The sequence below is a fragment of the Dreissena polymorpha genome, chromosome 14, assembly GCF_020536995.1.
Source record: "Dreissena polymorpha isolate Duluth1 chromosome 14, UMN_Dpol_1.0, whole genome shotgun sequence".
Classification (NCBI taxonomy): Eukaryota; Metazoa; Mollusca; class Bivalvia; order Myida; family Dreissenidae; genus Dreissena; species Dreissena polymorpha.
In genome coordinates, this window is record NC_068368.1 from 19,430,731 (window position 1) to 19,455,152 (window position 24,422).

The 24,422-nt window shown below is 38.0% G+C and overlaps 1 protein-coding gene across 4 annotated transcripts in view; it reads right to left on the bottom strand.

The window, feature by feature from the left end:
- The window catches only part of LOC127856852 (centromere protein F-like), a 141,142-nt gene that overhangs the window by 110,956 nt on the left and 5,764 nt on the right, over nt 1–24,422 (bottom strand). For 3 of the 4 annotated variants that reach the window (XM_052393000.1, XM_052393003.1, XM_052393002.1), the window contains exons 2-5: nt 15,825–16,076; nt 7,745–7,858; nt 3,001–3,147; nt 865–1,035 (exon numbers count right to left, since the gene is read on the bottom strand). In XM_052393000.1, the coding sequence (XP_052248960.1) occupies nt 865–1,035; nt 3,001–3,147; nt 7,745–7,858; nt 15,825–16,076 (684 nt within the window). Of the gene's footprint in view, nt 1–864; nt 1,036–3,000; nt 3,148–7,622; nt 7,633–7,744; nt 7,859–15,824; nt 16,077–24,422 lie in introns of those variants that run through there. The other variant, XM_052393001.1, reaches the window with a different exon arrangement.

A 24,422-nucleotide genomic window follows, 5' to 3' on the forward strand; every position in this document is an offset into this window, starting at 1 on the left:
AGAGAGTATCAGTGTCCTTGGCTACGAAAACGACAGTTTGTATTCCCTCGACATGCAATTTGTTGCAGTCAATCAAAGGGCGTTTAAGACGTATATTCATGTTTTGATGGATTTTTTTTAACTTTATCAGAAATTTATCAATTGTTAATTTCATCAGAAAATATAACCTTTTTAAATAAAAACTATCATGCACATTTTCACCAAGAGTCGTTCTTATTACATTTTGTTATCAATCTCACTTTTATATTGAAACAAATGTGACTTATATCCCCATATCACTATTTCAGAAATGTGTGGATCAGTGTAGATAAAAAAAGTGTCTTGAAGACCTTTTACTAGAAGTTAATTAAAATATTGCTTGAAAAATTGAAAGAAGTTGTTTGCTCCACAAACTTATCCTATTTTAGGCTGACTCCAATATGCATTGTCTCAAACTTTCATTCTACCTCTGTGTAAACTGGGCTTAATGCAGCATTCTGCACAGACTGATCAGGGATCACTATTTCCACCTAGACTGCAATTTCTTTTAGAATAGTCTTCCTTTAAACAAATAATTCCTTAACCCTTTCAGTGCGGGAACCGAATTTTAAAAGCTTTTGCAAACAGTTTGGATCCAGATGAGACGCCACAGAATGTGGCATCTCATCAGGATCCAAACTGTTTGCTATTCTGATAGTATTCTTTGAACAAAAATCGAAGAAAATGCTAATTTTAGAAATTCAGCAGACGACATTTTAGCAGACGACAAACTTCCCAGCATGCAAAGGGTTAAAAGCAATCACCCATGATTCTCCTGTGAGCCAGGCTCAACTTTGTTTGCAACGGGGGAGGGTAGTATGAAAAACTGACCGACCCCAAACTTACAACAGCCAGTTGCTTCATTGCAGTGATAGTTTTAGCCTGTTCCTCATTGTCAGTTTTGAGCCTATCCACTTCCTGTGCATGTTTCTCCAGTCTGGCTCGCTCTACCTCGGCGTCGTTGAGTTGCCTTGACAACCCAGAACACTTCTGTCGGCAGATGTTGAGGTGCTCCTTCTTCAAACATTAAATCTTATTATAAACAAATCAGGTAGGAAACAATCTTTTGTTTAATCTTATTATAAACAAATTGCATAGAAACAAATCTTTGTTGAATTAATTTTAAGTAATTGATATCAATTTTCATATAACAGCCAGTTATATTTTCAAATGTATAAGGGAATTAGTATAAAGTCGTTGTCAGACAGGTTAACAACTGAGCCTCATTCTGGGAAAACTGGGCTTAATGCATGTGTTGAAGTGTCGTCCCAACCAGATAAGGCTGTGCAGTCGGCACTTGCTAATCAGGGAGGACACTTTCCACTTTTCTTGTAAAATTTTTCAATTAAGTCTCTTTTAAAAAAAAACAAGAGCTGTCTCCATCGGAAGACATATGCCCCCGAAAAACGCTTTTTCCAAACCTAAACGCAGATTTTGAAACCTTAACACGGACCCTAAGTTCAAGGTCAAAGGGATCAAAATTTGTGTGCATATGGAAAGGCCTTGTCCATATACACATGCATACCAAATATGAAGATAACATTTGAAGCGACATAGAAGTTATTAGCATTTTTCCAGTGGAAACGCAATTTTTTGATGATTCAAGGGCCATAACTCAGAAGTGCCTGGGTGAATTTGGCTGATTATTGAACTTAACCTAGATTTTATTGCCTTACAAATTTCTATGAAGTTTGGTGAAGATCCGATGACAAATGCTATAGTTATTGAGCGGAAACGAGAAAAAACTCAATTTTTATGATTCAAGGGCTGTCACTCAGGAGTGTCTGAATCAATTTGACCGATTATCAATCTTGACCTAGATGTTATTGCCTTACACATTTTCATGAAGTTTGGTGAAGATCCTATGACATTTGCTTGAGTTATATAGCGGAAACAAAAAACAACAACAATTTTATGATGATTCAAGGGCTGTAACTCAGGAGTGTCTGGGTCTATTTGGCCAATTATCCAACTTGATCTAGATGTTATTGCCTTTCACATTTTCATGGAGTTTGGTGAAGATCTGATGACAATTGCTTGAGTTATTGAGTGGAAACGAGAAAAAAAAAAATTACGATGATTCAAGGGCCGTAACTCAATATCTAGGTCAATTTGGCCGATTATCAAACTTGACCTAGATGTTATTGCCTTACACATTTTCATGAAGTTTGGTGAAGATCTGATGACAGTTGCTTGACTTATTGAGCGGAAACTAATCGGGACGGACAAACTAACTGACTAACGGATGGTGCGATTTTAATATGAACCTATGTTCTGGGGGCATAAAAAGTCTAGGTGGAAAGTACCATCCCTAATTAGCCTATGCGGACTGCCTAGATGCAGCTCATTTTGTTCTGTTGGCAAACTTTGAAAATGTGATTACTTGATTGTACTGCAAACACCAGCTATTAAGTTAACAGATTATCTCTCTACACAACAAATAAAGACATATGTAGATAAACCAGAGTATGAGGGACAATTTTGATATTCAAAAGTTTGATATCTGCTATGTTAACAAAATGTTATTTTCCCAATTTCTACTTTATTATTGTACAATAATTACTACACACATCCGTATCACAAAAGGCTTATTCAAAGTACAAAAAGAAACACCTTTTTTTACTGCACAATTATCTCTTAATGTTATCCAAAATATTTGGAACTCCATATTGTATGAATAATCATAAATATCAGTATCTCTATTTCTAACTATCACAATTGAAGGGAATAATTAAACCTTTCTCTGGGGAAACAGGGCTTAATGCATGTGCTTAAAGTATTGTCCCAGATTAGTCTGTTCAACCCACACACGCTTATTACTGATGACACTTTTTGCAAACACTGGATTTTCACTAAGAAGAGACTCCCTTTAAACAAGACATTCCATAAAGGCGTTTAGTGTTGTCACTGATCAGCCTGTGCTGACTGCTTTAAGCCCTGGTTTCCCAGAACGGCACTTGTTATATCTTCTACATAACATACCAATGTCTTGTTTTCACCGACAATATTCCTTATCTGTTCCTTCAAGTTCCTGTTCTGCATCGTAAGTTCCATGTTTCTTTCTAGAAACTTCTTATTTTTTTCTTGTAAGGGTTTACACTTCTGTTCGAAGTCCCTTATCTTTTTCATCTAAAACAAAAAAATATATAAAACAAGAGGTTGCCAAGCAATATGGTCCCCTACCGGTGAAACTCCACTATTTTCAGAATTTTCTTTTATTTATATATATTTGTTGCCATAGCAACCAGAATTCTTGACGTAGGAACAAAATGAAATGACGTGCATAATGTTCTTATTGCCATCTGTCCATGTGTCAAGTTTCATGAAACAAGAGGGCCTGAAAGGCCCAAAGTCGCTCACCTGAGATAACAAGATATTATTGGGATAAATCTTCTGACCAAGTTTCACAAAGATCGGAAAATAAATGTGGCCTCTAGATTGTTAACAAGGTTTTACTATAGCCATAAAAGGAAAAATGCCCCACCCCTGGCAGCCATGTTTTTCAACCAACTGCCTTCATTTTTGAACTCGTCCAAGATATTATCAGGATGAATCTTCTGACCAAGTTTCATGAAGATCGACCAATAAATGGGGCCTCTAGAGTGTTAACAAGATGTTACTATAGCCATATAAGGAAAAATGCCCCGCCCCTTGGAAGCCATTTTTTTCAAGCAAACATAATTATTTTCAAACTCATCCAAGATATCATTGAGACCAATCTTCAGACCAAATTTCATGAAGATTGGACAATAAATGTGGACTCTACAGTGTAAACAAGGTTTTACTAAAGCCATATAAGGAAAAATGCCCCGCCCCCTGGCGGCCATGTTTTTAAAGCAACCAAAACCATTTTCGAACATTTCCAAGATATCATTGGGACAAATCTTTTGACAGAGTTTCATAATAATCAGAAAATTAATGTGACCTCTAGAGTGTTAACAAGGTTTTACTAAAGTCATATAAGGAAAATAGCCCCGTCCCCGTGGTGGCCATGTTTTTCAACCAACTGACATCATTTTCAAACTCGTCCAAGATATTATTGGGATGAATCTTCTGACTGAGTTTCATGAAGATCTGACTATAAATGTGGCCTCTAGAGTGTTAACAAGATTTTACTATAGCCTTATATAGCCATATAAGGAACAAGAGCACCGCCTTGCGGGTGCAGACCGCTCATCTATTTTCTTTTTAAAGGTGAAGGGACTCTCATTTTCAATCACAAAGGAGGGAGGAGTGGAGTGAAGAAGGGTGTATAGTGTGGGGTTGTGGACATTTATTACATTATCTTCCAAAAAAGCGAAAAAAAATAAAAAAAATCGGGGGGGGGGGGGGGGGGGTTTTGGGTGCGATGGTTGGACGGTATTTCAAACATAACCGTTTAAAAAAAAAAAAATGGGGGGGGTATAGTGTGAGGGTGTGGTGATAATTTGTGAGATGATCTTAAAAAAAAAAAAAAAAAAAAAAAAAAAAAAAATCAAAAAAACAAATTGGGGGGGGGGGGGTGGGGGGGGTGGGGGGGGTGGTATAGTGTGAGGGTGTGGTGGTCATTTGTGAGATGATCTTAAAAAAAAAAAAAAAAAAAATAGGGGGGGGGGAGGGGGAGGGGGGGAGGGCACGGGGGATGGTTTGGGTGAAGTCTATTGTGGTATGTCAGGTAAGAGTAGTTTCATCAAAGTATCAATCAAATCTAATCATAAATAAAGAAGTTATGGCAATTTTAGCAAAATTTAATAATTTGACCTTGAGAGTCAAGGTCATTCAAAGGTCAAAGTAAAATTCAAGTTGCCAGGTACAGTAACCTCATGATAGCATGTAAGTATTTGAAGTTTGAAAGCAATAGCCTTGATACTTCGAGTGGATCGAAACACAAAATTTAACCATATATTAAAAGTTACTAAGTCAAAAAAGGGCCATAATTCCATAACAATGACAATCAGAGTTATGCAACTTGTCCTTTTACTGTACCCTTATGATAGTTTGTGAGTGTTCCAAGTATGAAAGCAATATCTATGATACTTTAGGGGTAAAGTGGACCAAAACATAAATCTTAACCAAATTTTAAATTTTCTAAGTATAAAGGGCCCATAATTCCGTCCAAATGCCAGTCAGAGCTACATAACTTTGCCTGCACCGTCCCCTTATGATAGTTCATAAATCTTGCAAGTATGAAAGCAATAGCTTTGATACTGTAGGAATAAAGTGGACCTAAACACAAAACTTAATCAAATTTTCAATTTTCTAAGTATAAAAAGGGCACATAATTCTGTCAAAATGCCAGTCAGAGTTACATTACTTTGCCTGCACAGTCCCCTTATGATAGTTAGTAAGTGTTGCAAGTATGAAAGCAATAGCTTTGATGCTTAAGGAATAAAATGGACCTAAACACAAAACTTAACCAAAATTGTCAATTTTCTAAGTATAAAAAGGGCACATAATTCTGTCAAAATGCATGCCAGAGTTATCTAACTTTGCCTGCCCAGTCCCCTCATGATAGTAAGTAAGTGTACCAAGTTTGAATGCAATAGCATTGATACTCACTGAGAAAAGTGGAACTAAACGCAAAACTTAACCAAAATTTTCAATTTTTTAAGTATAAAAAGGGCACATAATTGTGTCAAAATGCACGCCAGAGTTATCTAACTTTGCCTGCCCAGTCCCCTCATGATAGTAAGTAAGTGTACCAAGTTTGAATGCAATAGCATTGATACTTTCTGAGAAAAGTGGACCTAAACGCAAAACTTAACCGGACGCCGACGCCAACGCCAACGCCGACGCCGACGCCGACGCCGAAGCCGACGCCAAGGTGATGACAATAGCTCATAATTTTTTTTCAAAAAATAGATGAGCTAAAAATGCCCCTCCCCTTGGCGGCCATGTTTTTCAAGCAAACGTAACCAATTTCGAACTCATCCAAGATATCATTAAGACAAATCTTCTGACCAAATTTCATCAAGATACGACAATAAATGTGGCCTCTAGAGTGTGAACAAGGTTTTACTATAGCTATATAAGGAAAAATGACCCGCCCCCTGGCGGCCATGTTTTTCAACCAACCAGCATCATTTTGGAATTTGTCCAAGATATTATTGGGATGAATCTTCTGACCAAGTTTCATGAAGATTGGACAATAAATGTGGCCTCTAAAGTGTTAACAAGATTTTACTATAGTCATATATAGCCATATAAGAAAAAATGCACCGCCCCTTGGCAGCCATGTTTTTTAAGCAAAGGTTACCATTTCTGACCTCATCCAAGATATCAGTGGGACAAATCTTCTGAGCAAGTTTCATGAAGATCGGAAAATAAATGTGGCCTCTAGAGTGTTAACAAGGTTTTACTATAGCCATATTAGGAAAAATGCCCCGCCCCCTGGCGGCAATGTTTTTCAACCAACCGACATCATTTTCGAACTCGTCCAAGATATTATTGGGATGAATCTTCTGACCAAGTTTTATGAGGATCAGACAATAAATGTGGCCTCTAGAGTGTTAACAAAATTTTGCTATAGCCATATTAGGAAAAATGCCCCGCCCCTTGGCAGCCATGTTTTTCAAGCAAACGTCACCATTTTTGAACTCATCCAAGATATCATTGGAACCAATCTACTGACCAAATTTCATGAAGATTGGACAATAAATGTGGCCTCTAGAGAGTGAACAAGGCAAATGTTGACGTTGCAAGACGGACGATGGACAACGGACGACGGACAAAAGGCGATCACAAAAGCTCACCATTAGCACTTTGTGCTCAGTCGAGCTAAAAATATGAAGAATTTTTAAAGTTATCACAGGATCCAGAAAAGTGGGACAGACTGACAGACAGAGCGCAAACCATAAGTTCCCTCCGGTTTCACCTGTAGGGGACAAAAACAAGAGGGCCACAATGGCAATAGGTCACCCATCTGTCTAAAATGGGTTTGCCAGGTTCAAACCAAGGGTTTTGATCTGAACATCCATTGTATAGGACCATTACATGATGCTACATACAAAATATCAAAGCTCTGCGAATTATTGTTTCAGAGACTTTTCTTTATTTATTTACTTTAAGTCTATATTAATCGTGTGAACACATGGGCATGACCAGTTTTAAGGCAAGGGGCGCCATTTGAACAAACTAAGCAGAGGACCACTAGATCATTTAACATCAAATATTAAATCCATTACCCTTGTGGATTCAGAAAAAATATTAACAGTTATTTAATATATTAGCCTTTATAAATTATGTGAACCCTGGGAGTGCCCAATTTTTAACCCAAGTGGCATGATTAAAACAGAATTTTTAGATGATGACACACATAAAATATCAACGTATAGCTGATAAACTGACATAGGAGAGTACTTACAGACTATAGCTTATAAAGTCACAAAGATGAGTAATTAAAAGAAACAGACTATAGCTGATGAAGTTAGAAAGGTGAGTGCTAACAAAATACAGACTGTAGCTGATGAAGTCACAAAGATGAGTGATTAAAAGATACAGACTATAGCAGATGAAGTCACAAAGATGAGTGATGAAAAGAAACAGACTATAGCTGCTGAAGTTAGGAAGGTGAGTGCTAACAATTTACAGACTATAGCTGATGAAGTTATGTAGGTGATTCTTACAAGATACAGACTATAGCTGCTGCAGTCAGGTAGCTGAGTGCTTACTAGATACAGATATTAGCTGATGAAGTCAGGTAGCCGAGTGCTTACAAGATACAGACATTAGCTGATGAAGTACTTACAAGATACAGACTATCCTGTTTGGATAGTGAAAGATTACGGCCATCACTCGAGGCCTTCAACACCCGTTCCCCACCCACTTTGCTTGTACCTGGGGTCTCTTCTGAGACTCGAGCCTGAAAGCAACGAGTGGCAATTATTAAAAGTTTGAAACACTTTTATTAATGATGAATTACACTATAATTGGAATACAAGACTTTTATTTGAAAATTAGTGGTCACTGCTTGCATATTTTTTGTGCCTGCTCAGTTCAACCTCTAATAAATAAAAGGCACGCTCTGGGAAAATAGTCCTATATGTTTGTGCGTAAAGTGTCACTTTTTATTAGCTTCTGAAATATACACAGGCTTATCAGGGATGACACTTTCTGCCTAATCTGGATTTCCCTTAAGAAGAGACTTCCTTAAAGCAAAAAGTACCATATGGGAGGAAAGTGTCGTCCCTGATAAGCTGGTGTGGACAATGCCCCCTTATCCATGAGCAAGTCTCAAATTTAATTTAAGTGATTCTGTTGATTTGTCTGATATATTTGACAAGAAGATGTACTTTTCAAATTGTGTCACACAAAGATCACAATAATTGATGATACAGTATTTAAGTTGACTTTTTGTCTGATAATTGTCCGATAACTCCATTTCCCAATTAAGAATTAAACAAGGGCTGTTTGTAAAACATGCATGCCCCCCATATGGGCTGTCCGTTGTAGTGGCAGCCATTGTGTGAATACGATTTTTGTCACTGTGACCTTGACCTTTGACCTAGTGACCTGAAAATCAATAGGGGTCATCTGCGAGTCACGATCAATGTACCTATGAAGTGTCATGATCCTAGGCAAAAGCCTTCTTGAGTTATCATCCGAAAATCATTTTACTATTTTGGGTCACCGTGACCTTGACCTTTGACCTTGTGACCTCAAAATCAATAGGGGTCATCTGCAAGTCATGATCAATCTACCTATGAAGTTTCATGATCCTAGGCGTATGCATTCTTGAGTTATCATCCGGAAACCATTGTACTATTTCGGGTCACTGTGACCTTGACCTTTGACCTAGTGACCTCCAAATCAATAGGGGTCATCTGCAAGTCATGATCAATCTACCCATGAAGTTTCATGATCCTAGGCGTATGCGTTCTTGAGTAATCATTCAAAAACCATTTTACTATTTCGGGTCACCGTGACCTTGACCTTTGACCTAGTGACCTCAAAATCAATAGGGGTCATCTGCGAGTCATGATCAATGTACCTATGAAGTTTCATGATCCTAGGCCCAAGCGTTCTTGAGTTTTTGTCTGACAACCACCTGGTGGACGGACCGACAGACCGACCGACAGACCAACATGAGCAAAGCAATATAACCCCTCTTCTTCGAAGGGGGGCATAAAAATAGTTCAGAATTGTGAGGGCTGCCTTGTTTTAAATGAGCCATGTTCTGAGAAAACTGGGCTTATTGCATGTGCATAAAGTGTTATCCATAATCAGCTTGTGCAATTCACAGAGGCTCATCAGATATGACACTTTTGGCTTTTTTGGAATTTTTCGTTAAAACAAATTCTCGTATAAGCAAATATTCAGTTTAGGCAGAAAGTTTCATCCCAAAGTCTAATCTGGTACAAAGCGAATGAATTAAAACCAATTTTTCCAGAGCAAATCTCATGTAACAAGGGCTGTTTGTAAAACATGCATGCCCCCCTATATGGGCTATAAGTTGTAGTAGCAGCCATTGTGTGAATACGTTTTTTGTCACTGTGAACAACGATAAAAAAGTAATATGTCAAAGGACAAAGAAAATAGTTGGGGTAGTACACAAACTGTAACATGTGCACGCTAGCGGTAACACAGACGTGATCAGGATAGCTCCATTATATATATTTCATTTATAATAGTCGAGATAATGAGTGAAAATATCTGACCTTGCCCCACCCCAACCCCCATAATTTTTGACCCAGGGGTCAGATCAAAATTCCAAATAGTGCAGGATCCCACATATGCTCATAGCTACCATGTAATTAAGTTTCAAGGTTCTAGTGCTTATGGTGTAACAGATAGTGGCTAGGACAGACAGAGGGCGGAGATAACCACAACAAGGGTGGTGGTGGTGGTGGTGGTGGTGGTGGTGGTGGTGGTGGTGGTGGTGGTGGTGGTGGTGGTGGTGGTGGTTGATACAATGCATTACAACAAGAGCACCGCCTTGCGGGTGCAGACCGCTCATCTATTTTATTTTTAAAGGTGAAGGGACTCTCATTTTCAATCACAAAGGAGGGAGGGGTGGAGTGAAGAGGGGTGTATAGTGTGGGGTTGTGGACAATTATTACTAGGGATGGCAAAATTATTCGAATATTCGAATATTCAATTGAATGGTCAGCATTCGAATAATAAAAATGATATTCGTATATTTGCATTTTTTTCCAAACGTAATTTCACCAATATTTAATGACCTGCGAACCGCTTGCTAAAATGCAACCGAAATCACCTGGGAGTAACATGTTTGACGTGACGATCTTCGTGTCAAACTGATAACGCGGCCCGTATCAGTGTTGATTGCGCAATGCAATATACACGCTCTAAGAAAGGCCCCGACTGTTGTTTGCCAATGGGGTGCCAATTAACGGTTTCAATTGACTGGCAAATAATAATTAAGTTTTGTGATCACAGTATGTACAGCCATTAAAATGTGTGAATTACTCAAATCGCGCAATGCAATATACTTACTATAAGAAAGGGCCCGAACTGTTGTTTGTCAATTAGGTACCAATTAAGGGCTTCAATTTACTGGCGAATAGTAATTTAGTTTTTGTGATCACAGTTTGAACAGACATTCACATATGTGAATTACTCAAAAGTAACAGATGATATAAATTAAACAATCATCAAGGAATCATAATTCAAATCTGAAAATGCCACTGACCCTTTCTGCAGTATGGAATACTTTACACGGTCTGTGGATAAGAAGACCGCAACGTGTAATTTGTGTAAACTTAGTTTTACATATGCGGGGTCTGCTACAAATCTGTGGAATCATAAAAAAATAAAATTCTATGACACGATGGTTTTCATTCTATTTGTGCCCGATCACAGTATCGGTCATAGTATTAGTCTACAGCGATACAATTATTCGATAGCAACGTTAATAAACAGCCTCGTATTTAGCAAACGGATATAACTTACAAACCAATGGAAATTAACACATAACAAGGAAAAATCAAACCAGCCGTTTTATGCGAATATTCGATTGAATGAATTTGCGAACATTCGAATACCGATATTGGTATTCGATGCCATCCCTAATTATTACATTATCTTCCAAAAAAGCGAAGAAGAAACAAAAAAAAATCGGCGGGGGGGGGTGATGGGGGGGGATTTTTGGGTGCGATGGTTGGACGGTATTTCAAACATAACCGTTTAAAAAAAATAAATGGGGGGGGGGGGTGGGGTATAGTGTGAGGGTGTGGTGGTAATTTGTGAGATGATCTTAAAAAAAAAAAAAAAAAAAAAAATCAACAAAAAAAAAATGGGAGGGGGGGGGGGGGGGTGGGGTGGGGGGGGGTATAGTGTGAGGGTGTGGTGGTCATTTGTGAGATGATGTTAAAAAAAAAAAAAAAAAAAAAAAAATTAGGGGGGGGGGGAGGGAGGGGGGAGGGCACGGGGGATGGTTTGGGTGGAGTCTATTGTGGTATGTCAGGTAAGAGTAGTTTCGTCAAAGTATCAATCAAATATAATCATAAATAAAGAAGTTATGGCAATTTTAGCAAAATTTAATAATTTGACCTTGAGAGTCAAGGTCATTCAAAGGTCAAGGTAAAATTCAACTTGCCAGGTACAGTAACCTCATGATAGCATGAAAGTATTTGAAGTTTGAAAGCAATAGCCTTGATACTTAAGAAGTAAAGTGGATCAAAACACAAAATTAAACCATATATTCAAAGTTACCAAGTCAAAAAAGGGCCATAATTCCGTAACAATGACAACCAGAGTTATGCAACTTGTCCTTTTACTGTACCCTTATGATAGTTAGTGAGTGTTTCAAGTATGAAAGCAATATCTATGATACTTTAGGGGTAAAGTGGACCAAAACATAAATCTTAACCAAATTTTCAATTTTGTAAGTATAAAGGGCCCATAATTCCGTCCAAATGCCAGTCAGAGTTACATAACTTTGCCTGCACGGTCCCCTTATGATAGTTAATAATTGTTGCAAGTATGAAAGCAATAGCTTTGATACTGTGGGAATAAAGTGGACCTAAACACAAAAATAAATCAAATTTTCAATTTTCTAAGTATAAAAAGGGCACATAATTCTGTCAAAATGCCAGTCAGAGTTACATTACTTTGCCTGCACAGTCCCCTTATGATAGTTAGTAAGTGTTGCAAGTATGAAAGCAATAGCTTTGATACTTAAGGAATAAAATGGACCTTAACACAAAACTTAACCAAAATTTTCAATTTTCTAAGTATAAAAAGGGCACATAATTCTGTCAAAATGCACGCCAGAGTTATCTAACTTTGCCTGCCCAGTCCCCTCATGATAGTAAGTAAGTGTACCAAGTTTGAATGCAATAGCATTGATACTTACTGAGAAAAGTGGACCTAAACGCAAGACTTAACCAAAATTTTCAATTTTCTGAGTATAAAAAGGGCACATAATTCTGTCAAAATGCAAGCCAGAGTTATCTAACTTTGCCTGCCCAGTCCCCTCATGATAGTAAGTAAGTGTACCAAGTTTGAATGCAATAGCATTGATAGTTTCTGAGATAAGTGGACCTAAACGCAAAACTTAACCGGACGCCAACGCAAACGCCGACGCCAAGGTGATGACAATAGCTCATAATTTTTTTTTCAAAAAATAGATGAGCTAAAAATGCAGTTAGCCTTACATTTGGTAAAATTTAAATATATTACAAGGGAGGCAAATGCTGTAACAAAAAGAACATGCATTAACGGTAGTTGTTTCCCTTGTTTGAACCATGCTAAATCCTTAAAATGCCTATTTCCAGTAACTGTGACCTTCACCTGTCACCTTTGACCTAGTGACCTCAAAATCAATAGGGGTCATCTGCGAGTCATGATCAATGTACCTATGAAGTTTCATGATCCTAGACCCAAGGGTTCTTGACTTATCATCTGACAACCACCTGGTGGACGGACCGACAGACAGACCGACAGACCGACCGACCGACATGAGCAAAGCAATATACCCCCTGGTGGTGGTGGTGGTGGTGGTTGATACAATGCATTACAAAAATGCAGTTAGCCTTACATTTGGTAAAATTTAAATATATTACAAGGGAGGCAAATGCTGTAACAAAAAGAACATGCATAAACGGTGGTTGTTTCCCTTGTTTGAACCATGCTAAATCCTTAAAATGCCTATTTCCAGTAACTGCGACCTTCACCTGTAACCTTGACCTTTGACCTAGTGACCTCAAAATCAATAGGGGTCATCTGCGAGTCATGATCAATGTACCTATGAAGTTTCATGATCCTAGGCCCAAGCGTTCTTGACTTATCATCTGACAACCACCTGGTGGACGGACCGACAGACAGACCGACAGACTGACAGACCGACCGACCGACATGAGCAAAGCAATATACCCCCTCTTCTTCGAAGGGGGGCATAAGGTGGTGGTGGTGGTGGTGGTGGTGGTGGTGGTTGATACCATGCATTACAAAAATGCAGTTAGCCTTACATTTGGTAAAATTAAAATATATTACAAGGGAGGCAAATGCTGTAACAAAAAGAACATGCATAAACGGTAGTTGTTTCCCTTGTTTGAACCATGCTAAATCCTTAAAATGCCTATTTCCAGTGACTGTGACCTTCACCTGTGACCTTGACCTTTGACCTAGTGACCTCAAAATCAATAGGGGTCATCTGCGAGTCATGATCAATGTACCTATGAAGTTTCATGATCCTAGGCCCAAGCGTTCTTGACTTATCATCTGACAACCACCTGGTGGACGGACCGACAGACAGACCGACAGACAGACCGACCGACAGACCGACATGAGCAAAGCAATATACCCCCTCTTCTTCGAAGGGGGGCATAATAAATATTAGAATACAGTCTACTCTCATTTTCTCGACATCGCATATCTCGATTTTCTCAATATGTCGAGGTAAGCTCAATGTCCCAACTTTTTTCCTTCTTTATCTATATTAATAAACATCACATATCTCCATTTTTGTTATCTCGAATAATTCGATATTCCGATATAAAAATTTGTCCTGAGTCCCAATTTTACATGTATTTACTGTGGTTTATCTCGAATTGCGAATCACTGTCCCAGTGTAGGCAAAGGCGAGAAATTTGTTCTTTGATACTTCACCGTCCCGCTTCGCACGGCTGCTCCCGATACTGTGCAGTAGATAATTGATCCGTTAATTGCATCAATTATCACACGTGTCTAATGTCGTTAGCCATTAACACTTGAATAAGGCTTGTCGCTTTAACTGCATATAACTTAAATTAATACACAGCCTGCCGAAAGGCCGAAAGTCTAATTGAAAATTAGCGTTAAAAATACGTTTTTACTAAACATTTTATTCAAAGTGTGCATACATTAACATAAAATTCAATCTTTCATCTTTCGGAACAAAGGATTAATACATCCATCCATATATATTTGAAATGGGTAACACCCTACATGCACGTGTCAAGAATTTCAAAAATGGCGGCCGTGTCAAATATGCTATGTTCGTGACATGATAAAAGGGCCTCACTTTCCTCATAAACTAACACAAATAAAGGAATCATTGGTGTAATTCATTTGGTATGTACTTTTTTTTATTACAAATTATGTATTTTATAGTTAAAAACATACAATTGTCTGTACTTTTCGCATTAATTAACTTGATTAAGATTAGCTCCACTCGCGAAAAAGAAGTGAATTCTATGAAATTAATTTTTATCTTTTATTTCTTTAAAAACGCCTAATCGGATATCTCGAGCTCTCGTTATCTCGATATTTTTTCTTGTTCCCGCCGACTTCGAGATAACGAGTAGACTGTATTTACATAACAGTGTTATTTTGAAACTATTTTGCACCTAAAAAACTGTACTTAAAAAAAAAAAAACCCAATGGCGAAAGCAAATACAAATTATATGTACTCAATATTTTTTTAATAACTGTATTTTTCTTTGGAATACACTAAACATCCAATTATTGACATTAATAACTGAATGTTATGCTCTGTTTTAGAGACAAATCATCTGCGAATCATAACAATTAAAAACTTCACAACAGTTAGCTCACAAACTTGTCAATATAGATTCAAGCATATATATCAATTGAAACATTAAGCATATATAGCAATGGAAACACATATCAAGCCCCTGAAATTTGTATCTGCGCATGTTCTACAGGTTGCTAACCACCCAAAACTATAATAACTACTTACCTCCATGGGAGATTTATCCTCTTATAGATTGTAAAATATACACAACTTAGATGATTCCTGAGTTATATACTGTATAAACATATACACCAGCAGACATATGAATTTCTCGATTTTAGTTTCAGAGATGAAGTCCAGAACTTATTTCCATGAATAAATTATTAGGAAAAACTGTAATCAAACCAATTCATCAACTTAATGACATAATGGGGCCTTATGGGTTATGTGCCCTTCCTATAATTGAAAAGTACCATGCCATCCCAAATTTTATGAAAGAATTGCATTTTAACATGATTTAAATATCGATATCATGCTTATTCTAAGAAAATAGTATAGTTTTAGCCTATTATTCCTTTGCATGCTGGGAAATTTGTTGTCTGCTAAAATGTTGTCTGCTGAATTTCTAACATTTGCATTTTCTTCGAATTTTTTTCAAAGAATACTATCAGAATAGCAAACAGTTTGGATCCAGATGAGACGCCTCGTTCTGTAGCTCTCATCTGGATCCAAACTGTTTGCAAAGGCCTTTTAAATTCGGTTCCAGCACTGAAAGGGTCAATTGTATCTCCATTGCATGGAAGCCTTGAGAAACTCTTTCAAGTCAATCTCCTGGGTAGAAAGATGAACTGGAGTCTTTGTCTTAAAGAGATGATCTTGTGAAACCCCCTAAAAAAGCGCCATTACTCACCAGGTCGACAGAGGAGGCGAAAGTGGTCCCATGGGTTTGTACCGAACTCATGTCTGAACGTCCACTGCCGTGTGAAGTGTCACGGGGGGAGTCCAGTGCGCCGAGGATCCGGGAGACCTTTATGATCGTGCTCGGATCTAACTCGACGTGCGCACCGAGGCCTTGAGGCGCGGTGGCGCGATCGTCAGCTTCTGTCACAACAAGTTTCTGCAGCTGGCTACGAAGATCTTCGCTGGGTTTCAGCTGCTCCAACTGGTAAGAAAAAAAGACTTAGTCTTATTAATTAACCATTGACCACTTAGATACACTTTTTGACTTGTTTGAAGTTGCTTAGAATGTTTTTTAATAGATTCAACTTTTATAGGCTTAATTTCAAACTCTAAGATACTGTTGAGTAGCAAACAGCATAAAACATTAATAGACAGCTAGTAACTCGTAGGCTGTTCTGGTTTTATGCTGGTTGCATATAGCCATTTTACCAGCTAGTAACTCATAGACTGTTCTGGTTTTGTGCTGGTTGCATAGAGCCATTTTACCAGCTATTAACTCGTAGACTGTTCTGGTTTTGTGCTGGTTGCATAGAGCCATTTTACCAGCTAGTAACTCATAGACTGTTCTGGTTTTATGCTGGTTGCATAGAGCCATTTTACTTTGCTTCTGAGCAGCAAATAATTAAGGTTGCTTATTGACGTTAACTTTTCAATACATTTTATTATGTTGTTATTTTCATCTGAAAAATGAGTTAATACAAATATGTGTTTGCGCCATTGTTATCGACAGCAAATATTGTTTTCATTTAAAAGCAGTAAAACAATTTGATTCATTAATGCAACACTTGCAACAACAAATAATTTAATTGCATGTGGTACTCTCAACCATGTTTCAGGTGTAATTTTGCCTTTGAACATTAAACATCTTTACCACTTCCTTGTGGCTTAAACCAAAAATGATTCAATACTTGTTCATGTACACTACCTAAAATTGCTTTTTAGGATACTCTCTTTTCTGACTTATTCATCACTTTTGTAACTTATTACTTAAGCTCATTGTTTGAAATGTACACAAGTTTCAAGAGATTCAATAAACTTGATATGAAGTTCAAAAAAGAAAATCCCAAGCTAGGTCGTGTGGCCCCATATACAATCTAAAGCTGAGTCTTGTGGCCTTTTATGCAATCCCAATCTAGGTCTGGTTGCCCCATATGCAATCCCAAGCTAGGTCTGGTGGCCCCATATGCAATCTTAAGATTGGTCTTTTAGCCCCATATGCAATCTCATGTTAGATCTTGTGGCCCCATATGCAATCTTAAGCTAGGCCTGGTGGCCCCATATGCAATCTTAAACTAGGTCTGGTGGCTGCATGTGCAATCCCAAGCTGGATTTTGTGGCCCCATATGTAATCCCAAGCTAGGTCAGGTGTCCCGATATGCAATCCAAAGCTAGGTCTGGTGGCCCCACATGCAATCTCAAGCTAGGTCTTGTGGCTCCATATGCAATCCCAAGCTAGGTCTGGTGGCCCCATATGCAATCCCAAGCTAGATCTGATTGCCCCATATTTAATCCTATGCTAGGTCAAGTGACCTCATATGCAATCCCAAGTTAAGTCTGATGACCCCATATGCAATCCCAAGCTAGGTCTGGTGGCCCCATATGCAATTCTAAGTTAGATCTGACGGCCCCATATGCAATCCCAAGCTAGGTCTGGTTGCCCCATATGCAATCCAAAGCTAGGTCTGGTGGCCCCATATATAATCCAAAGCTAGGCCGTGTGGCCCCATATGCAATCCCAAGCTAGGTCTTGAGGCCCCATTGCAACCCCAAGCTAAGTCTTGAGGCCCCATATGCAATCCCAAGCTAGATCTTGTGGCCCCATATGCAATCTCCAGCTAGGTCTGGTTGCCCCATATGCAATCCCAAGTTAGGTCTGATTGCCCCATATGCAATCCCAAGCTAGGTCTGGTTGCCCCATATGCAATCCCAAGCTAGGTCTGGTTGCCCCATTTGCAATCCCAAGCTAGGTCTTGTGGCCCCATATGCAATCTCAAGCTAGGTCTGATGGCCCCATATGCAATCCCAAGCTAGGTCGGATTGCCCCATATGTAATCCCAAGCTAGGTCTGATTGCCCCATATGCAATCCAAAGCTAGGTCTTGTGGACCCATATGCAATACCGAGCTAGGTCTGATGGCCCCATATGCAATCCCAAGCTAGGTCTGGTTGTCCCATATGCAATCGAAAGCTAGGTCTTATGGACCCATATGCAATCCCAAGCTAGGTCTTGTGGTCCCATATGCAATCCCAAGCTAGGTCTTGAGACCCCAAATGCAGTCCCAAGCTAGGTCTGGTGGCCTCAAATGCAATCCTAAGCTAGGTATTGTGGCCTCATATGCAATCCTTATCAGGACTTGTGGCACCATATATAATCCTAAGCTAGGTATTGTGGCCCAATATCCAATGCCAAGCTAAGTCTGGTGGCCCCATATGCAATCCCAAGCTAGGTCTGATGGCCCCAAATGCAATCCCAAGCTAGGTCTTGTGGCCTTATATGCAATTCTTAGCTAGGTCTTGTGGCACCATATATAATCCCAAGCTAGGTCTGATGGCCCCAAATGCAATCCCAAGCTACGTCTTGTGGCCTAATATGCGATTCTTAGCTAGGTCTTGTGGTACCATATATAATCCCAAGCTAGGTATTGTGGCCCAATATCCAATCCTAAGCTAGGTCTGGTGTTCCCCATATGCAATCCCAAGCTAGGTCTGGTGGCCCAATATGCAATCCCAAGCTTGGTCTGCAAGCCATGCACGTTTCCTTCCCACAAAATTTGCACACAATACTTCTACATGTATTACTTATCAAGTCTTTATCATTTCATGTTTATTAAACGTTACCTTTGACACTAACCAGACTAACCAAAATACAATTCAATTGTAGGTCTATATGCAAGCTTGCTATATGCCAAGTTTCATCAAGATTATTCAAATAAGAATAAAGTAATTGGCATGAAACCTCGTTTGAAGCCACAATAACTCTACACTCTAGGTGGCCATACCTGAATGTTATAACCATAACTTGCAACCTGGCTTAGAAGTCTTAAAATACGTTACAACGGTATTCATGTTACTTTCCTTCAGCATAGCATTAATACACATTACTGGCTTAGAAGTCTTAAAATACGTTACAACGGTATTCATGTTACTTTCCTTCAGCATAGCATTGATGCACTGATCCTCTTTGTCTTCCTCTCATTTATTGTGGTAATGATTTGTGCTCTGTGTGTCCGTTAGTCCATGTGTCTGTGAGTCCGTGTGTCTGTGAGTCCGTCACACTTTTCTGGATCCTGCGATAACTTCAAAAGTTCTTAATATTTTTTTATGAAACTTGAAACATGGATAGATGGCAATATGGACATTATGCGCTTCATTTCATTTTGTTCTTACATCGAAAATCCTGGTTGCTATGGCAACAAATAATTTTTTATTTTTTAAAATATATTTCTGACAATGGTTGAGCCGGTAGGGGACATATATTGCTTGACAATAGTCTTGTTTTAAGCATGCCATTATACGAGTCTGGCTCTGAGAAAATGGGGCTAAATGCATGCTCCTTAAATGTCATACCTGATAAGTCCGTGTTCAGTCTGTAAAATGAAAAAATGGGGCTAAATGCATGCTCCTTAATGTCATACCTGATAAGTCCCTGTTCAGTCTGTAAAAGTTAATCAGGGATAGCTTGTTTAAAAATTTAAAAAAAAATTCATTTGGAGGATGTCTGTTATAAACAAACAAGAGATGTGTTTGTCAGAAACACAATGCCCCCTACCGGACCGCTTTAAAGCCATATATTTGACCTTGACTTTCACCACTCAAAATGTGCAGGTCCATGAGATACACATGCATGCCAAATATCAAGTTGCTATCTTCAATATTGCAAAAATTATGGGCAATGTTAAAGTTTTCGGACGGATGGACAGACGGACTGACAGACAGTTCAACTGCTATATGCCACTCAGTACCATGGGCATAAAAATTAGTATTGATAGAAAGTGTTATGCATTTACACACATGCATTAAGCCCCATTTTCCCAGAACAAAACTCATATTGATTAAATGCTGATTGTCTTTCCCGAAGATGTTTCATAGGTACTATGTTTTACAGATTGTTCTGGCGTTGTTATTGATAAATAAAATTGTATTCGTGTACACCTGATTAATTTAACTGGCAAGAAAGCTGGAACATAATCAAAACAACCATGTCTCCCTGTTGTTTTAAGCCAGGAAAAATGGCTGCAGTATATTATATAGCAGCCAGCTATTAAGTGGTGGCATTAGCCTGTGGAATTCTTGTGAAACCTACCAAACCCATGAAGCTGGGTTAACTCAAATAGCTGCTTCTAATAATAAGTAATTTACTGATATTAAGCATTATTTAGAATTACTGGGTCAGGATATGAACCTTGCTGTTCTCTGTTCCAATGTATTTTATTGTTATTTAATACATATTTGCTTTGTGTTGTAATGCTCCCAGAGTAATACAAATATAAATATGAAGTGAAGATAATTTATTTCCAAAACAAAGTACCCAACCATTTGAATTTCTCTTTAAAAGCTGTATGTTTACATACACTCACTGTGTTTGCATCTTAATAAAAGACCAATTCACAATGTCATTTTGACAAACAAAAACACTATCTCTTCACAGATTTACAGTAACTCTATTACCGTCACACATATACAGTAATACAACCTCTTACACAGATGAAAAGTTTCACTATCCCTTTCACATAGATACAGTTATGCTATCTCTTTCACATAGATACAGTAGCACTATCTCTTTCACATAAATACAATAGCACAATCTCTTCGACATAGAAACAGTAGTACAATCTCTTTTCTCTTTCACATAGATACAGTAGCACAATCTCTTTCACATAGATACAGAAGCACAATCTCTTTCACATAGATACTGTAATGCAATCTCTTTCACATTGATACAGTAGCACATTCCCTTCACATAGACGCAGTAGCACAATCTCTTTCACATAGATACTGTAATGCAATCTCTTTCACATTGATACAGAAGCACAATCTCTTTCACTTAGATATGGTAGCACAATCTTTTTCACATAGATACAGTGGCACAATATCTTTCCCATAGATATGGTAACACTATCTCTTTCACATAGATAGGGTAATACTATCTCTTTTGAAGATGTATAATTAATAAATCTCTTTTACAAATGAACAGTCACACTATCTCTTCTGCACACGCACACACAGTAACAGTTTTTCTCAGATGTACTAACATATATTTGTATTCATGTGTACAGTTACACTATTTCTTTTACACGCATACAGTAACACTATCACTTTCACAAATGTGCTGTAACATTATATTTTTTGCACGGACATAAAATAACATTGTCTCTTTTGTACAAACAATCACGCTGTCTCTTTCAAAACTACGTATAAAGAATATCTTTATCACAGATGTACAGTAACACCATCTCTTTCACATGGACAGTAATACTGAACCATATCTCTTCAAGAGATTATAGAAAGTAAAACTGAAACAATATCTGTTTTAGAGATACACTGCAACGCCGATGTATTGCGGTTGGTGGGGTCCAAAGATGGCTAAAGTGATATATCCGGCGCGCGATATAACTCGAGAAATGTCTAACTTTATTGTATGGCGGTTAATTTGTCAAATTTCCCCAATGTTTTCATTGTATATACGGCGCTGCTACATATTTGTATTGTAATTATTGCAAACCAAATCTTAGATGAACACTTTCATAACTACATACATATCTGCATAAGTTTTGTTTATCATAGAAACCAAAATGTAATTATTTTTTTTCCAATGTCCGATCCCACGCGAATCAGCTTAAAAGAAGAATTGTTACCGTAAAATACGTATAAAATATAATTATGCATACATTCAAATTTACCCTTACAAATAGTCTTAATGAAGGAACTCAAACAGCATAATGGTAACCCCGGCCGTGTGCGAACAACACTGCCACTAACCGGCTGTTTTCACATTTCACTGCTTGCCATAGTAAGCCGCAAAATACAGGGCGTTAATACTAGCTAGAACCATTTTTTTGCTAAAGTTAGTGAGTTCTCAGATTATAACATGTCATTTAGTGATCATGCTCGTCCGATTTTTGGGAGCCATAGCCAAAGCGCGATATATTGGACAGCGCGATATACCGGACCGTGATATATTGGCATTGCAGTGTATAGAGTTGACTCATTCACATAAGTACAGCTGGCTTCCTCTTTCACATTTTATACATCAAATTACCCAATTATCATTGGCAATAAAAATGTATTACAATTTGATTGAAAACAAATATGGTGTATGCACTTAATGCATCTTAAGCCAGAAGCAAACTACCGTAGGTTTCAACGTATAGCGCGCAGTGTTTTACCTCCAAAATTCAAATTAAAAAGCTGGTGCGCGCTATACATTGATACAACGCCATCCTGGCTGCTAGATTGGTAAAAAATATGTTGTGTAATCGTAAATAATCAAAATAGCCGCCATGTTTTTTTCCAGAAAACTACCACCCTATAATCGTACAGACTGAGGGGCCATTGTCGAAACAACTGGTAGATATGAATGCGGTAGAAGAAGTTTTGGTAAAAAATAAATATGTTTGAATAAACTTGCGGACATTTCTTTGTTTGTGTTTACACTTCTTAATTGATGAATTCCGATGGGGATTGTTGTCGACATTCCAGAGAGCAGGCAAGGGTAGGTGCGGAGGTCTTTTTTGCATGTACGGTAGGTGTGAAAGGGGGTCATTTTTCACTTCGTAATTGGCAGATGTTATTGATTAATATGTGCCACGACTTGTTAAGACGCTAATTGACATTTGAGACACTAATTGACACTTGAGAACGTGAAGATATGTAAATGCATTTTGTGTGTATAAATATTGAATGTTGAACAGTGGTGTACCTCAACAACTGTATCCCCGTCTCCCATGCCACATTCAAATTTACCGGTAATGCCCATGCTTTCCCCGAGGAAAAATCACACAATGTACACTCTTCTTATTTTCTCACGTTTTCACGAAATGCACGTGGACTGTTAATCTTTTGCTAGAAAATTACAAAATTGTAAAAAAAAGTATAGTGCTATGCAACCCATGCTCCTAATCATAATGACGCTTCCTATTTTGAATGCTTAATTAAGCTTTCCAATGCCCCTGATTATTGGATTGTGCAATAGTAAAATGGCGGCCATTTTCAGTCCGATTAGGTGGTTTTATTGTCTTTAAATATTTTTTTCTCCATTTTTGCATTTAAAAAACAGCCTGCGCGCTATACACGGGTGCGCGCTATATGTGGAAACCTACGGTAATAACAAGCAAATTCGTTGAATTAATATTCCCCCCCCCCAAAAAAAATAAAATAATTTGTTTATGGATGGGTGTAGAACTAAAAGAAAAGGTATAAGTGAAGGGTTGTGCCTGATAATTGAGAACAATTACATCAGGACATTTTAAAAATCCATTTTAGTATGGTAGAATCTTTACCAAATAAGGCATATTTAATCAAATTGTGTGATTTTGACCTTTGTGTGTGACTTTGACCATGACCCAAGCAACCTGGATCTTATATTTGACACTTAGCTAGATAATGGAGAACAATTATGGACAGTTATTACAGAATCCCTTGATGCATAGTAAAGGAATGACTAAATAATGAATAATTCATCAAATTTGTGACCATTGACCTCAATGTGTGACCTTCACCTTAGCCCCTAGTATTATGGGTGTTGAATGTGAAGCACCCCAAGATGATTGAGAACAACTATGGCAAGTTTCATGGCTCTGGCTCATGTGTTATTGGAGATAAAGCTATAAGCTTATATTAAAAAGCATTTTTTCAAGATACAAAGGGCCATAACTCTGTTATTAACAGATGGTGTACAATGCCATTTGGCGTGCATCATCTCTTATCCATATATATACTCATACCAAGTTTCTATGAAATCCGCCAAAGCACTTCCAAGATATGGCTTCAGACACAAAAGAGAGCATTTTTCAAGATACAAAGGGCCATAACTCCGTTATTTGCAGATGGTGTACAATGCCATTTGGCATGCATCATCTCTTATCCATATATATACTCATACCAAGTTTTAATGAAATCCACTGAAGCACTTCCAAGATACGGCTGGCAGGTCAGACAACGCCAAAATAATATCCCCCCCCCCCCCGCCTATGGCGAGGATAATAATGTTTAACATGATTATATGTCTCTTGTCAACTTGTACTTGCTATTAAAGCTAGTTAGCATGCAGCCTCCTGTTTAACTGTTAAGTGAATTATTTAAGTTGTTAATTATGTGTGATAGTCAATTGTCAACTTGTTCTTGACTTTACAGCACTTTTGAAGAAGATAAACATTTTTAACTTGTACTTAAAAACATAAGCTGATAACTACATTACAAACGTTGGGCAATATATTTACTGTTTTCCTGTTCATTGAAACATTATGTGTGATATTTTCAGGAAGTGTAAGATTGCATCAGTGTGCACATGTGAACCATGAGTCATCTGCAGAGAAACTGTTAGCAGTCAT